General features: G+C 39.2%; 1 protein-coding gene across 2 annotated transcripts in view; it reads right to left on the bottom strand.

Annotated features, from left to right (window-relative positions):
- The window catches only part of LOC134527441 (uncharacterized), an 84,102-nt gene that overhangs the window by 53,170 nt on the left and 14,528 nt on the right, over positions 1-16,404 (bottom strand). For both annotated transcript variants that reach the window (XM_063360126.1, XM_063360125.1), the window contains exons 4-5: positions 10,215-10,391; positions 5,098-5,278 (exon numbers count right to left, since the gene is read on the bottom strand). In XM_063360126.1, coding sequence (XP_063216196.1) covers positions 5,098-5,278; positions 10,215-10,391 — 358 coding nt within the window. The remainder of the gene's footprint in view (positions 1-5,097; positions 5,279-10,214; positions 10,392-16,404) is intronic.

Genomic DNA, 16,404 nt, shown 5'->3' with positions numbered 1-16,404 from the left:
TGATCGGTTAAGTAGTTTTCGCGTGAAAGCGTAAGAAACAAACTTACTTTCACATTTATAATATTAAGTAGGGATGTATGCTAATTCTAAAAAAAAGTGTTTATAAATCAGTAATACTGACTTTGCTTTTGATTTTGTAGATACAAGGACAGATTCACCATCGATTTGATCATTGCAACCTCTTGAAGATGCACAGCATAAATGTTTACAAATATACTTCATGGGCAACATGGAGGAACAACTTGATCGACGTCAAGAGATCAATGCAGCAATGAAAAGAGCAATTCTTCAAGATCTGCAGCAACTACTTCATGAACATCACGCGTTGGTCAGGCTGTTTAAGAGTGCTTTGGAGCGCATGCCAAATAATGACTACAAAGTCGTGATCAGAGCGAATAAACGACCATCTGGAACACACGAATGCACATTTAACGCTCCAACAAAAGATGAAGTTGCCATCCTGATTGTTGGTGAAAACTTGGAAAGACGCGATATTGTGCTTACACGTCGCGATACTGGGCAACTGCAACAAATATCTGAAATACATCGTTCATATTACACGTTGCAATACCCGCATATGTTTTGGCAAGGAGAATATGGATATTATTTTAATATCAAAATGAAAAATCCGTTGAATGGTGTGTAGGCCTATCAATATCATAGTTTTGATTTCACATGACATACATTTTACAGTGTTTGGTTTTGGTTTCCAATAAAATACCAAATACACTGCTTATTACCAGGAAATAAAAAGTCGTAAGAACAGACTTAAAGATTAGGGGCTGTCTGTTTAGAGAAAATTGGACAAATGACTGGCAACCGATTTAAAATCATTTATTTATACCCCTTTATAACTATGCTAAAAATATGAATGTTAGTTTTATATACAAAATACTAATTCTACTGTTTTAATTTCAGGTGAAGAAACTACCAAGAAGGTTAGCTCGATGAATTATTACGCATATCGTTTGATGATTCGTCAAAATGCTGACAACTATTTGCTGCGGTTTCGTCAATTGCTTCAGCAGTATTGCGTCGACATGTACGTCAAAATATAAACGGAGCGCTTAACTTTCATTCAGTTGAACCAAACCAAACAGCGTTCTGAGGAGTATATCCATTTACGTGATGCAATTAGTACTGAAGGAAATGTATCTAATATTGGTCGATTAACTATTCTGCCGGCGACATACATAGGTAGTCCGCATCATATGCATGAATATTCGCAAAATGTAATGGCATATGTTCGTCATTACGGTCGGCCAGATCTCTTTATTACTTTTACCTGTAATCCAAAATGGATAGACATCACAGCACGTGTATTCAGGCAAAAAATACGGTCCCTGATGAACTACATTGTTAAACAACGCGTCTTTTGAGATACTCGATGCTGGATGTATTCAATCGATTGGCAAAAACGAGGCCTGCCGCACGCACACATTCTTATCTGGTTAGTGGAAAGAATTCAAAAAGAACAAATAGATGATATCATATGTGCCGAGATTCCCGATCACGAAGCCGATCCAGACCTACATTATGTTGTAATTACAAATATGATTCATGGACCGTGTGGCGCCATCAATCCCCAATCACCTTGCATGGGCGATGGCAAGTGTTCCAAACGAATAACGACGGAGTCCGTCACTGACAACGATGATTATCCACTGTATCGGCGTCGATCACCCGATGATAACGGTCGAACTATCACAACGAAAGTGAAAAGAATAGATTTCGTGGTCGACAACAGTTGGATTGTTCCATATTCGCCACTTATTTCCAAAACGTTCAAGACACATTGCAATCTTGAGTATTGCAATTCAGTAAAGTTCATAAAATACATCTGCAAATATGTCACGAAAGACAGCGATATGGCGGTTTTTGGCGTCAAAACCTCCAATACCAACGATGAAATTGCGCGCTATCAAGTTGGTCGGTATGTGAACTGCAATGAAGCGATTTGCCGTATATTCGCATTTCCTATTCACGAACGTCATCCTACTGTTGTGCATTTGGCGGTGCATCTGGAGAATGGTCAACGAGTATATTTCACGGCTTCGAATGTTGTTCAACGTGCTGAAACACCTCCAACGATAACATTGACCAGTTTCTTTGCGATCTGCCGAAGCGATCCGTTTGCACGAACTTGGTTTTACTCGGAGATGCCATGTTATTACACTTGGAATGCTTCATCGAAGAATTTTCAACGACGGAAGCAAGGCGATGCGGTTCCTCGTTATCCAGATGTGTGTTCTACTGATTCTCTTGGTCGTATGTAACAGTTCATCCAAAGAATGATGAATGCTCCTTTTTTGCGGTTGTTGCTGGTAAATGTGCGTGGGCCAAAGTCATTTGAGTCACTACAGACTGTTAATGGTACAATATTTTCAACATATCGTGCTGCATGTGAAGAACTCAATTTACTATAAAACCCATTGGAATACGACAATCGTTGAAGCAATTATCTCTGCATCTCCAAGTCAGATACGCACATTATTTGCTATCATCATTTCGACATGCTTTCCATCGAACCCATCGAACCTGTGGCACAAATACAAGGATAATATGTCAGAAGACATTTTACATCAAATTCGTGACAGTTCAAGAAATCCCGATCTTGAGATGAATGAGGAGATACATAATCGGGATTTGGTCTTGATCGAAGACATGTGTTACCTCATGTGCGGTAATTTATTAGTCAGGTTAGGAATTCCAGCGCCAAATCGTGAAATGAATGACGCATTTAATCGAGTATTGGAACAGGAACGTGAATATGATCTTATGGAATTAGATTTGGTAGTTCAAACGAATGTACCACCGTTGAATCCCCAACAAAAGGAAGTTTATAATAAGTACATTAATGAGGGCAATTGATGATGGAAATGGTGGTTTATATTTCCTGGATGCCCCTGGTGGAACTGGTAAGACATTCCTCATGTCAGTAGTTTTAGCCACTGTTCGTGCGAGATCCAACATTGCGGTTGCATGTAGATGACTTAAACTACATAATTCAGCATGAAATCATTGGTACACTGCATTCATTCAAATCTATTGACTGTGTAACAAATGAAGAAGAAGCCACCAACTATCCAATTGAATTTTTTAACTCCTTGGATGTGCCTGGCTTACCACCGCACAATTTACGACTCCGTACTAATAATGCTTCGAAACATAAACCAACCAAAACTGTGCAACGGAAAGCGTTTGGTGGTAAGTAAATTGATGAACAATGAGATTTACGCGACGATACTCAAAGGAAAATTCGAAGGTGAGGAAGTTCTCATTCCGAGGATTCCGATGATCCCAACCGATATGCCGTTTGAGTTTAAACGACTTCAATTTCCGATCCGTCTTGCATTCGCCATGACCATTAACAAATGACAAGGCCAATCCTTGAAAGTTTGTGGTCTGAATCTAGAAAATCCATGTTTTTACCATGGTCAATTATATGTGGCATGTTCACCGGTCGGAAGACCATCTGCGTTATTTGTTCTTGCGCCTGATAGTAAAACAAAAAATGTCGTCTATCACAAGGTGCTTCAATGAAGAGTGCAACCCATGCACCAAAATACATGGCCAATAAAGAATCATTAAAATTCTTTATTTTTTTATTTAAATTTATTATCTTAATAAAAAATTGAATTTAATAAAATCCAAAATCTGCTCATTTATTGCCTATAAGGCGGAACAAAGTTCGCCGGGTCAGCTAGTAGTCAATAATTAGCATGTAATATTTATTATTGTATTTAATATATATAATTATATTTATAAAATATATATTAATAATTTTATATTGATATATTTATAATAAAATTCATGATTTTATTTTAAAATCCGCTGTGATAAAATTTTAGAAGACAAATGTGTTTTGTATCTGCGTAAAAAGCTCATTTTTTAAAAAAAATTTACTTCAAAAAAATTGGGAAAAAAGAATTGCTGGGAAGAATAGTAAAATATTAACTCAGCTTTTCTTTATTGTTTCACGTAGGTCATTATGAAATTATTTTTTTTAAATAATAATGTTAAACATATGTTTAACAGTTTTATTCACAATTAAAAATCACAAAAAAACTAATGTGCATAATACATTTGTAACTTCATTAGCTTTATTCTTTTATGATTTTCATTATATTGTTTAGTGAGAATGTGTAAAATAAATGAGGAGAATATGTTTATTGGACCAGTGACTTCTGGCTACATCCTGTCTATGTGCTGGCTACATCCTGGCTATGCCCTAACTAGAGCATGGCTATATATTACCTATGTCCTGGATATAAACTGGCAATATATTACCCATGATTTATATATACACTGGCCATAAATTACCTATGTCCTGGCTACATGATGACTACACCTTTACTAAATCATGAATACATCTTGGATATGTACTGGCTAATAGCTGGTTACAACCTGGGCACACCTTAACAATATCCAGGCTATGTATTAACTTTGTCCTGGCTATGTCTTGAATATGCACTGGCTACATCCGGGATATGCTCTTGTTACATCATGGCTAAACCTTGGTTATATAGTGGCTTGGTCCTTGTTACATGCTGGCTACCCCCTAACTATATCCTGGCTATGTCCTGACTTCACCCTTGCTATTCCCTAGCTGCATCCTGACTACACCGTTATGTACTGATTTGCACTGCTTACTTCCTGGTTATTTCTTGGCTAAATACGAGATCTGAATACACCCTAACTATATACTGCCCTGGTTACATACAAACTATACCCTAGTGACGTTCTGTCTATGCCCTAACAACATCTTGATTATTAAATTGATATATTCTGGATACGTCCTGGCTAAGTTCAGGCTATGCCCCGGCTATATTCATGAGATGGTATGATTTACATCATGGTTACACTCAAACTAAATCCTGGCTATGTGCTGGTTACGTTCATGCTACTCCATAACAACATACTGGTTATGCACTGGCTATGTCTTGGCTACATCTGGCCACGTCATAAATAGGCCTTGTCTGCATCCTGGCTATGTAATCGTAACTTGGATACGCCCTGGCTATACACTGACCACATGGTCACATGGTTGCTATGCTCGGGTCTACATCCTTGCCGTGGCACCAGTGAAGAGGTTACCGGGACAGAAGCTGTAGGCGGCGCAGAGGAAGGGCTGGCGGTCGTCGGCGCGCGGGTCGTAGCTGGCCGGTCCCCGCCACGAGTCCATGCAGCTGGCGTGGTTGTCGCAGCGCTCGCCCAGCGCCGCCAGGTCCGGCACCTCGTGCATCGTGTACCAGCACATGAAGTAGCTCGCCGTCGTCTGCATCACACACCGTCTGCTCGTATCGCAACTGATGCAGACTAACAACACGACAAACATCTAATAGTTCAGAGAGCATTGTTCTGGCCATGAAGGGACCCAATATCATTTTAACACAAAAATATAGCTTTTATTGTTACAATCTTCTGCTAATAATTGAAGTTATTTTTATATGGTAACATAAATTACACTTGAGCTGTAAGTACTTACGCTACTAATTTTTAAAAAAATCAATACTTTATAATGTCAGTTAATGTGGTGTCCATAACAGAAACAACTAAATGGTTATCATGTTTGGATTATTAAATAAGTTGAAAAACAAGCGCTGAAACATTTGTACGGGATCAAAATTAATTTACTATATTAGATTTAAAATATGAGTGTTGGATGTTAGGGATACAAATGCAAGCAAAGGTAGTAAAGAGATGTAAAAAATAAATTATATCAATCGTATTGTATAATTTAATTTATTGAAAACCACACCGACAAAGCTTAGTATGTTCTGCTGGGTAGTAAACGAATCAGAGGGTACCTATTCCTGAAAATGCATGCTTTGGGCATTGAGAGGCGCCAAAGTTTATAATTGTTCGAGGTATCCTAAGAGTTCTAAGAGATGTTCTGGCTACCCTATGGGATGTGGTGCCACTCCTAGTTTCTCAGGCAATGTGGCTGTAACACGATGGAGCTCCATCCCACTTTGATGCCAATTTGTGGCACCAACTGTATGCCACATATCCACATCGATGGTTTGGCAGAAGGGAAAATGTTACATGGCCACCAAATGTTACAGACAATATACCTCCCGGCTATTTTCTGTGAGGTAGGTTCTATGAAGAGTATGGTGTATTCTTCTCCTGTAATACCAGATGAGGACTTTATCGCACGAATTCATGCAGCGATATAAATAATTATGGGCACACAATCGCATGTGCTTGATTTTCTGCGCCGCACACCTCCATAACAAACCCGTTCTCAACTTTCGACGCCTCGAAGTGACCAAACCAATTTAGGCTATTCCAGACGTGGGTAATTTATTGAAAACTGATGATTTTTATCCCTCACAACATACTTAGCGTTGTTGAATCTTTTGTATCAGGATAAAATTTTAGTTTTTATTATGTAAATACAGAGAAAATTTATCGTTCATTTGCAGCAAGTAGATGCCTGCATGTAACAGGGAAGTGCATTGGCACAAAGTGCAAGAACTGTTCAAAGCTAAAGTATTTATGATGATGCTGATAGAACTGACTAAGTAAAGGTTCCTATAAAATTGTTTCAATACGACAGTATTTTCTCAAAATTTTCAAAGACCCATTCGTTTGTTTGTAGGAAAATGTACAACGATAATTTGAAATGATAACGTAGGTTATTTTTTTCTAAGGCTTCATTCGTAGGTTTTCAATTATTTTACTAAGGAAATTAAAATGTTTCTAAAAAATATTACTAGGATGAATTTCGAATACTTAAAACTTTTCATAAATAATTTATTTATACCAACAAAATCACAATCTATAAAAATAATGGGTGGCTTGTTTATGATTGGCATGATAAAAAACAGCTGGTCAAACTTAATAAAATAACCGTTCGTGTAATAAGTGCTTAAGATGATAAGCTCTTCAAACTTATCGTGTGCTCCGAGCCACCTGACAGCCATTTTAGAGCGCACTCATTATGCTGAGCACTTGATGAAATCTACCCGATACAGAATTTTCATCCCTCAGATAAACTGCCATGGAATAGATTGCTTAATTTAAAGAAATTAAATTTACATATTACTTTCTTCAAAACCACTTTGCAATTACTTCTCTGAAAATAATCATAAATAAATTCAGATAATAAATATATCTATAATTTATCTATAATGCCAATTTTGGTGACAAGTGCATTCTGCCAAGGACATCTTTTCTCAAACAAGTCAATGTAAAACCATGATACTCTACGCATTCTTTTAATTAAGCTAGTCTTGGAAATACTAACAAGCTCGTCAAAATAAGTAAGGGAGAGTGCTTATGTACACAGAGCATCAAACTATGTTCCAAACTTATAATTCAAATTTATAAAAATCATGGCATCATTTTAGGTTACTCGATGGGATATATGCCTAAGGAAAATCTAAAATCATCTGAATATTTGTTTTTAAATCAAAATCCCTCTACATCAGCACAGTATAAATTCACAGTGCCAAAAACTCTGGGGAGAGCGGGGATATATTGGACATGGGGCTACATTGGACATAGCTAAATTTTCATTCAAAACATTACCAACTGCATTTATGTCTCTATGGAGTGTGCAACAGACAACAGCTGATCAGTTTAAAATCAATATGGCTGCCTACCTCAAAAAGTAGCAAGGTGAGTGGATTTTGTTTCCTTTTTGTTGGTTTCCTTATAATATTTTGTGTGAATATGGGGGGTAATTTTCATTGTGAAATGAAAGTTAATTTAAATGTTACTAATATGATGAATTGCGACATGATTTGGTGTCAAAATAAACTAGGAATTATGCAAATTGACTAACATCACAAAATACTGAGAAGTGATTTTTCTTTTTCCGTTACTTGGGGCTACATTGGACAGGGTATGGGGCTACCTTGGACAACTGTCCAATGTATCCCCTTACTTGCACCTTTAATCACAGATTTTATTAATACTGTTACGTGATAAAAATATGACGTTATGCTTTCAGATGGTTAGGAATTACAAGAAAAGGTTTGAGAGACAGTTTGACAAGCAGTCAACAAAGGCTGCTGTTCTAGAAGTTTTGGAGAATGGAGCTTCTGTACGATCTGCAGCCATCAATCATGGATTGAAAAAATCTCGCCTGGCTTACTTGGTTAAAAAAGCCAAAGACGAAGGCATCGAAAATGTGCGTTTGAGACAAATTTTAAAAATAGACAGGTTATCCCTGATGACATGGAGCAAAAACTGGCTGATTATTTATTAAAATGCTCTTGCATGTTGTATGGCCTCACCCTAAAACATACCAAACAGCTAGCATACCAATATGCAAAAAAGTGTGCGAGATGTGTGTTTGGGCCATTCAAAACATTTTACAGTGCTGAGGTGAACTCTTGGATGAACTCCAATCCCATTGCCACCATGAACATCTATTCAGTCCCTAAACTCACGAGTAAAGCTTGGGATCGAGGGGCCACACCAGAAAATATAGAATTAGCATTCATATCGACAGGTATATCACCTTTTGACAGGAATATTTTTTCAGAACAAGATTTTTTATCATCTGCTGTGTCCGATCGGACTTTGACTGCTGCTGCTGCTGCTGAAGTTCAAGACAATCGATCCTCATCACCCCAACCAGGACCAAGCACCCTTGAAACCAACTCACAATTTCAGCACATTTTCCCTGGATCCAGTTGTACTCCAACAACTCCCCCGAGGACTAACTTCACTGGATCAACAACCACTAGGCCTACACCTGAGGATGTTAGACCATTTCCTAAGGCACCGCCAAGACAACAGTCCAGCCGCAGTAGAAAGCGAGGGCGGTGCATGATAGCAACCGACACACCAGAGAAAATAGAATTATTAAAAACGAAACAGAGAAGAGTTCTCAAGAAGAAAGTGCTGCCCTCATCCTCATCTTCGGAAGCTGAAATTGAAGACCTGTGCGATGAACCAGGAGACTCCTCATTCAGTTTTTCCGAGTTATCAGAAGAGAGTGATGAGGACAAAAATTCTATCAAGGTGTCTGATTTCATTGTTGTTAAAATTGCCCAAAAAATGTACTCTAAGCACTTTGTAGGTCAGGTAGAAACTATCATACAGCCATCTGCAGAATTTTATGTAAACTTTCTTCGGAAAAAAAAAGGGATGTCATTAGTTTTTCCTAATGTGCAGGATAAATCAGTTGTTTGTACTGCGGATATTTGCTGTAAAATATCCTTGATTTCTGCTCGAAGGGGACGATATTACTTAAAGTCAAAAATATTAAACAAGTTTGATCACATTGGTTAAACATTTATTTTGTTTGACTTTATAGGCTAGATATCTCTAAAGCCCATAATCTTATCAAACACATAAGCCTAAGGATATCATTTGTTTTTTTATATAAAAATATTACTGTTTTTCACTGAGAGCTTTTTAAAGATATGCATATCTATCCTCAGAATAACATTTACTATTTTTGAGCACAAATGTTCAAAAGTTAGTGTTTGGAATTTATTTTGCTTCATTTTGTTGGTATAAAAATTGTATAAACCTAAAATTTCTGTTTTTTTTTTTTAGTCTTTAATACTTATGTAAAGTAAATAAGTTCTAAAATAATTAGTGTTTTCAATAAAATCAATGATTTCTTTGAGTCCTTACTTTGTCCAAACAATCCCCTTCTCATGTCCAATGTAACCCCGCATATGGGGATACATTGGACAGCGTACACTCTTCTCTTTCTTTATTTTTGTTGTTGTAATGTCACATAATGTAGCATCAATATCACATCCTTTTGATAGCAGAACGTTTAAGTAATTTATTTGCAATGGGAAAATCTAAAAATTTTGATTACAAAAAATATATTGTTCGTAATGTAAAAAATGTCCAATGTATCCCCGCTCTCCCCTATTCCACATGGCCAAAGTGGAATGAATAAGCGGTAAGAAGCCCACAATAATCTTGGAAGCACTGTTATATTGTCTTAAAATTAATAAAATTACAACACTAAATGTTATTTAAATCTATATAAACAAAACTAAACTACATTTAGAACAAACCAAGTTATAAATAAAACCAATTTAAAACAAATGTGCAATTTCTAAAAAAACTCTATTCAAGAAACTACTTTCCTTGATAAATGCTACTAACTAACCAAATGTATGAGACCATCTGAGCATTAACACACATTTCAATCACTATTTACAGGTAGTTAAATAGAAAAGAGTATAAGTACACAAGTGTTAGCGGACAGCAGAGGTGTATGCACAGACCCGCCACTGGAAGCGCTCCAAATGGCCGTGGAAGGGCTGGGCGCCCACCCAGTCTAGCCGCCGGTGCTTCTGGCACGCCAGTTCTGCCTCGTCCTCCTGCTGCTCGTCCTTCACCGCCCCCGACAGCACCAGCACCACCGTGTCCTCTGCGCGCCGCAACTCTGCCTGCAGCGCCTTCTGCGCACACAGTGTTGCCAATTGTCTACACCACCGTGTCCTCTACGCGCCGCAACTCTGCCTGCAGCGCCTTCTGCGCACACAGTGTTGCCAATTGTCTACACCACCGTGTCCTCTGCGCGCCGCAACTCTGCCTGCAGCGCCTTCTGCGCACACAGTGTTGCCAATTGTCTACACCACCGTGTCCTCTGCGCGCCGCAACTCTGCCTGCAGCGCCTTCTGCGCACACAGTGTTGCCAATTGTCTACACCACCGTGTCCTCTGCGCGCCGCAACTCTGCCTGCAGCGCCTTCTGCGCACACAGTGTTGCCAATTGTCTACACCACCGTGTCCTCTGCGCGCCGCAACTCTGCCTGCAGCGCCTTCTGCGCACACAGTGTTGCCAATTGTCTACACCACCGTGTCCTCTGCGCACCGCAACTCTGCCTGCAGCGTCTTCTGCGCATACAGTGTTGCCATTTGTCTACACCACCGTGTCCTCTGCGCGCCGCAACTCTGCCTGCAGTGCCTTCTGCGCACAGTGTTGCCAATTGTCTACACCACCATGTCCTCTGCACGCCGCAACTCTGCCTGCAGCGCCTTCTGCGCACACAGTGTTGCCAATTGTCTACACCACCGTGTACTCTGCGTGCCGCAACTCTGCCTGCAGCGCCTTCTGCGCACACAGTGTTGCCAATTGTCTACACCACCGTGTCCTCTGCGCGCCGCAACTCTGCCTGCAGTGCCTTCTGCGCACAGTGTTGCCAATTGTCTACACCACCATGTCCTCTGCACGCCGCAACTCTGCCTGCAGCGCCTTCTGCGCACACAGTGTTGCCAATTGTCTACACCACCGTGTCCTCTGCGCGCCGCAATTCTGCCTTGTGCTGCCAACTAGTATTTTTGGCATAATAATAAAATTTGAATTTTTTAAAAATTAAATAATGTCACCAGTCATTATTTTGCTGCAAGAACTTAAACTTGTTCCTCCTCCTGTACACTCCCATTCAACCTTTGTCAGACCTTTCTCCCCAATTTTTCACAGCCCTAGATCCGATTTTTGCCGAGTCTTTGCCAATCAGTCCGGGTATCGTTTTAACCCTGCCTTGGCGCACGAACGTCGCCTGTAATTCGCCTCCGATCCGTGACGAGAACTGTTAGGTCCTGCAAGCTCTCAGGGCAGGCTACTTACAAGACCTCGCCTGACGCGAGCACTTCTTGACATGATCTCGAATCATCTTCGCCAACGTTCAGTCACGCCTCCGGGCTAAGAAGAGCCTCTTTTCCACTACCACAGCAGTCCCCACACACACCCCCTCTCCAAGTTTTCCTGGGAACACTGGCCCAGAGCGATGACCGGCCACTAACCCTAGCCAGGGTCGGCCTGTCCCTATGGCCACGATACTAGTCCCAAAAGTACATGCTTATGCCACCTGGCGGTAGTTTTGCGAATCACTTTCCCTGGGGGTTTGAATGCTCGCTAAACGCCTGCCCCCTGGCATCTCCCGCAGCAACCAGTACCCAGTAGTTTTTTCCCAGGCCACCAGAGACTGGCTCAGTCCGCTCCATAAGCCACATGCTGCTAGCAGTCGCCTCGTCTGAGTCGACCTCAACTCAGTTCAGCCACACCTCAGTAGGTCATGCTGACATCGGCCGGTACCACCAACTTCGAGATATCGAAGTCAGCCTTCATCGACAAGCCCCTCGGTAACCTTCGGAACCTTTCGGTCCGAAAGCCGAAGCCTCCCCCTTTCTTTCTATAATGTCGCCTTTTAATTACGAGTCTCTGCCGCCCCAAATTTACTGGGTGCCGCGATTCTGGGCTGACTATTTCGCATCTACGTCATCAGGACGCCTCTCCGTTTTTCTTTTAAGATGTGATCAACTAGACAAGGGATGATTCCCACAACGGTATTGTTTAGGTGTTAGTCAGTCCGTGTAGATCTAGCTCGAGTAGTCATGTTATAGTCATTATGAATAATTAATTTTTTAAAATCATAAAACATCCGCGACGGGTCCGTGTGCTCAACACCCGTGCAGATCCTGGAAGACATCACCCTGTTTGGTGAGTTTTTACTACCTTTACTCCCCAACCATCATCGTGACTAGAAGGCACTTTCTGCCTATTTCACCAACTGTCTGTGAATCAGTCCTGAACATATGTGTTTCGGATCTGTTCACAGACAGGGTACAAGTGCCGGACCAGTTTACAAGTACCGGACCAGTTTACAAGTACCGGACCTGGGTACAAGTACCGGACCAGTTTACAAGAACCGGACGCATTCCTAGGACCAGATCAGTCTCCACAGGCCGGATGACTAAGGCCCTCTGACATCCCGTCAGCTGTTCCATTTCGTCCAGCAACCTTCAATCTGCCAGCCCTTCAGTTTTTAAAACCTTTTCGGACTAGCAGGGAATCATGACGTTGAACAGATCAGACAGCCAGCAATTAATTTATCATTAGGACTTGAAAGATCCTGGGACTGCGAGTCAGTTTATTGTTACGAATTTTATTTAAATTATGTTAAAGATCTATTTAATTCTCTAATAAGGGCCGGCCCATTCGTTTAATAATGTGGTTTTTTTATCCATGTTGTATATGTCTTTTTGTTAATCCGCTCATATAATATAATATGAAAATAATCAAAAGTAAAATAAAAACAGAGGAACTAATGTCTAGACGATATCATTATTTTGCCTTCTGAAACCAAAAGATCCACTAGTTACCCCCAGTCATCAGGAGAGACTGAGGAGTGTAACACAGCCTGCAGTGCCTTCTGCGCACACAGTGTTGCCAATTGTCTACACCACCGTGTCCTCTGCGCGCCACAACTTTGCCTGCAGTGCCTGCCTTCTGCGCACAGTGTTGCCAATTGTCTACACCACCGTGTCCTCTGTTTACCGCAACTCCTCTTAAGCGGCTTCTGCGCACACAGTATTCCAAAATGTCTACACCAACGTGACATTTGCTGGCCGCAACTCCGCTTGCAGTGCATTCTGCAAGGTTGTGCTAGTTGTAATGTGGTACCTAAAATATAACTAATTTTTTTGTTCCATACTTGGTTACTATAGTTAGAATTGTTAGCTAAATCTATACATATTTCTATCACCCTAAAAAGATCACATCGTAGGCTTTCCTACAGTTAAAAAAACCTTTCCTACTAGTATGGTTCTCGAATAGCAGTTATTACTAGATCATATTACAACAACATCAGCAAATGAACATCCCTTCTAGTTTCAGAATATTCATATTATGTTGTAGAGTTGATTAGTTTGGTATATAATACTTTATAATATTATTCAGTTATACAATGTTCACATTTATATCTTAAATCCCACATACCAAAATCCAAATTTACTCAAGTATGGTGAACATAGCCAAGTATAATGAGATGTCAACAATTGGTCAAAAATAAATCAATGATTACCCTCAGGTTACCACAAGCATAGGCATTCCACATAGCTTTAGGGCTACTCAGGTCAGTGCATATCAGCACCCACATGTTAACAACCCCAAAATAGAGAATCTCTCCTCAATTCTGCCAAATACCAGCAGTATGTTTAATGGTCGACATAATAATAATAATACCTAAATAATCTCACTACAAATTATTGGTTATTCCATACTTCCGTGTTTATCCTCGCTTGTACAAAATAAATGGCGAATAAAACAATCAAATTTTAAAGTTGACGTATTTCAGTTTAAATACATATACCATATTCTAGTGCTCCATGCATATATTATCCTTCATAACTTATTCTTTAGGTAACATTATAGATTATTTATATTCTTGTAGCTGATTAATGCTGTGATTTCCTACCCATTGTTCATACTCTATTGGTTCCAAAGAATAACAATTGTTATTGATTTCTTCCCTAATTTTGTATGGTCTGACATACAGAAGAAATAGTTTTTTTTTGTTATATTCTTCCACAAATTACTAGTGGGTGTGGTACGTTTCAGTACCAAATCTCCTATTGGAGTTTCTTGATTTGTGATGGTTTTTGTTTTTTCTCGATTCTGCAACTGAATTTAATCGTTATCGTATGAAATTTTCGATTTATTTCTGTGTAATCTCTGTTTCATATTCTGCTCCTTGTGTTTCCTCACAAGTAGGTAACATCGTTGGTGGCAAAGTCTCCTATCTATCACGAGTTAAAATTTCGTAGGAGTTAAACCTGTAGCTGAATGTATGGTATGATTCATCATTCACTCTATTATTGGTAAATAATCTCTACATTCTTGTTGGTGCTCATGACAATATGTCTTCATTAAATTTTCTAGATTGAGCATCTGCTGCTCCACAGGTTTGTTCTGGGGGTGACATGTGGACAACATTGTAGGTGTGATACCTAACTTCAACAATCCCTGTTGCCATATTACACTGATAAACTGAGTACTGTGATCTGATAATACACATTCTTGCTTACCGATAGTTTCTATAAACAGTTGAATTTGTTGAAAAGAGTTTTTGCATTGACCTGGACAATGGGATGCAATTTGGTATACTTGGAGAAAATATTCATGTCAACAAAGATATTTTTAAACCCCTGATTTGGATGCAAGTAGTGGTCCAAAAATGTCAAATGACAATAATTCCATTTTTTTTAAATATAAAATAGGTTGTGATTAACCCCGTAGATGTTCCTATGTGTTCTTAGCCTTTTGACAAATTACACAACCTGCAGTGACTTGTGTTATGTTTCGGTACATATTGGGCCAAAATAATTGTCTTTATATTGCTACGTAAATTTTTTTTATAACAGATACCTCAGATTCACATGTATTTCTCGTATCACTTGATTTCTGTTAGTAACTGTAATAACCAGTTTCCAATAGTTATAAAATATATGATTGTTTTTATCATGGAAGAACAATATTTTATCTGCATATATACAGAATAACTTATGCATCTTGTCATCGGTATCGCAATTTTTTAAATTATCCATGACCTAAACAATATGCGTGACCTTCAAATTTTTAAACAATACTATCAATTGTGAATTCTGCAGTAATTTTGGATTAATTACTGGCGCAACTAAGGATTTCTTAGGATGTGTTTCAGGAATTATGTTGTCGACATATACGTCTGGCATACGACTTAAATAGTCAGCAACTGTAATCTCTGTTCCTTTAAGAAGTTATATTTCTAAATTGTATACTTGTAGTAAAAGGTACCAGCATGTAAATCGACTTCCAACAAATGTTACTGCTTTTATGAACATTAGATCCTGATGGTCAGTTAATAACTTGATTTGTTCGCCCAATAGTAAATCCCTAAACTTCTGCAGTGACCAAACGATGGCAGGTGCTTCTTTCTCAGTTACTGAGTAATTTATTTTGGCTGGACTTAGCATCCTACTTGTCGCATTGTGCCAGTTTGAAGCCCAATGCGTTGGCATATGCATCGGTGTACAGCAAAATTCTTTGCCTTGTACAGAATGATAAATTATGTGTTCAGTGAGAAGATGATCTTTCAGATCCTGAAATGCTATTTGTTCAGACTTATCCAATGTCTATGTTGTATCATTCTTTAACAATGCAAACGGAGGTAATGCAATTATAGTAACTTTGTTTGAATAATTGATATAAAACCCGATGATGCCCAAAAAAAATGTATAGTTGCCATATATTTCGAGGTGAAGGTATTTCTGTTATGACTTTTAATTTATTTGGAGCTGTTTTTATTCCGAAGGGTCAGAATATGTTATAAGAAAAGCAGTTCTCTCCTACAAAATACGGACTTTCGCAACTTTACCATCATGTCTGCTTCGGATAACCTTGACAACACGATGTTAAGATGCTACAAGTGCTCATCACAACTGGATGAAGTAATCATGATATCATCCACATATGTTCGCGGGAATGTTTTACAGTGTGACCCAAATATTTTGTCAAGGCACTTTGTAAATTCAGAGACAGCATTACAAAACCAAAAAGGCATTACTTGAAAAATAAATTTTTGATATCTAAAAAGGAAAGGCTGTGAACTTCTGTGATGTGTGTCCCAGCGGAATCGGCCAATATCCGGCG

Source organism: Bacillus rossius, chromosome 1 (genome assembly GCF_032445375.1).
Source record: "Bacillus rossius redtenbacheri isolate Brsri chromosome 1, Brsri_v3, whole genome shotgun sequence".
Classification (NCBI taxonomy): domain Eukaryota; kingdom Metazoa; phylum Arthropoda; class Insecta; order Phasmatodea; family Bacillidae; genus Bacillus; species Bacillus rossius.
Note: the sequence above shows the minus strand (reverse complement) of the source record. Positions and strands in the feature narration are given on the sequence as shown.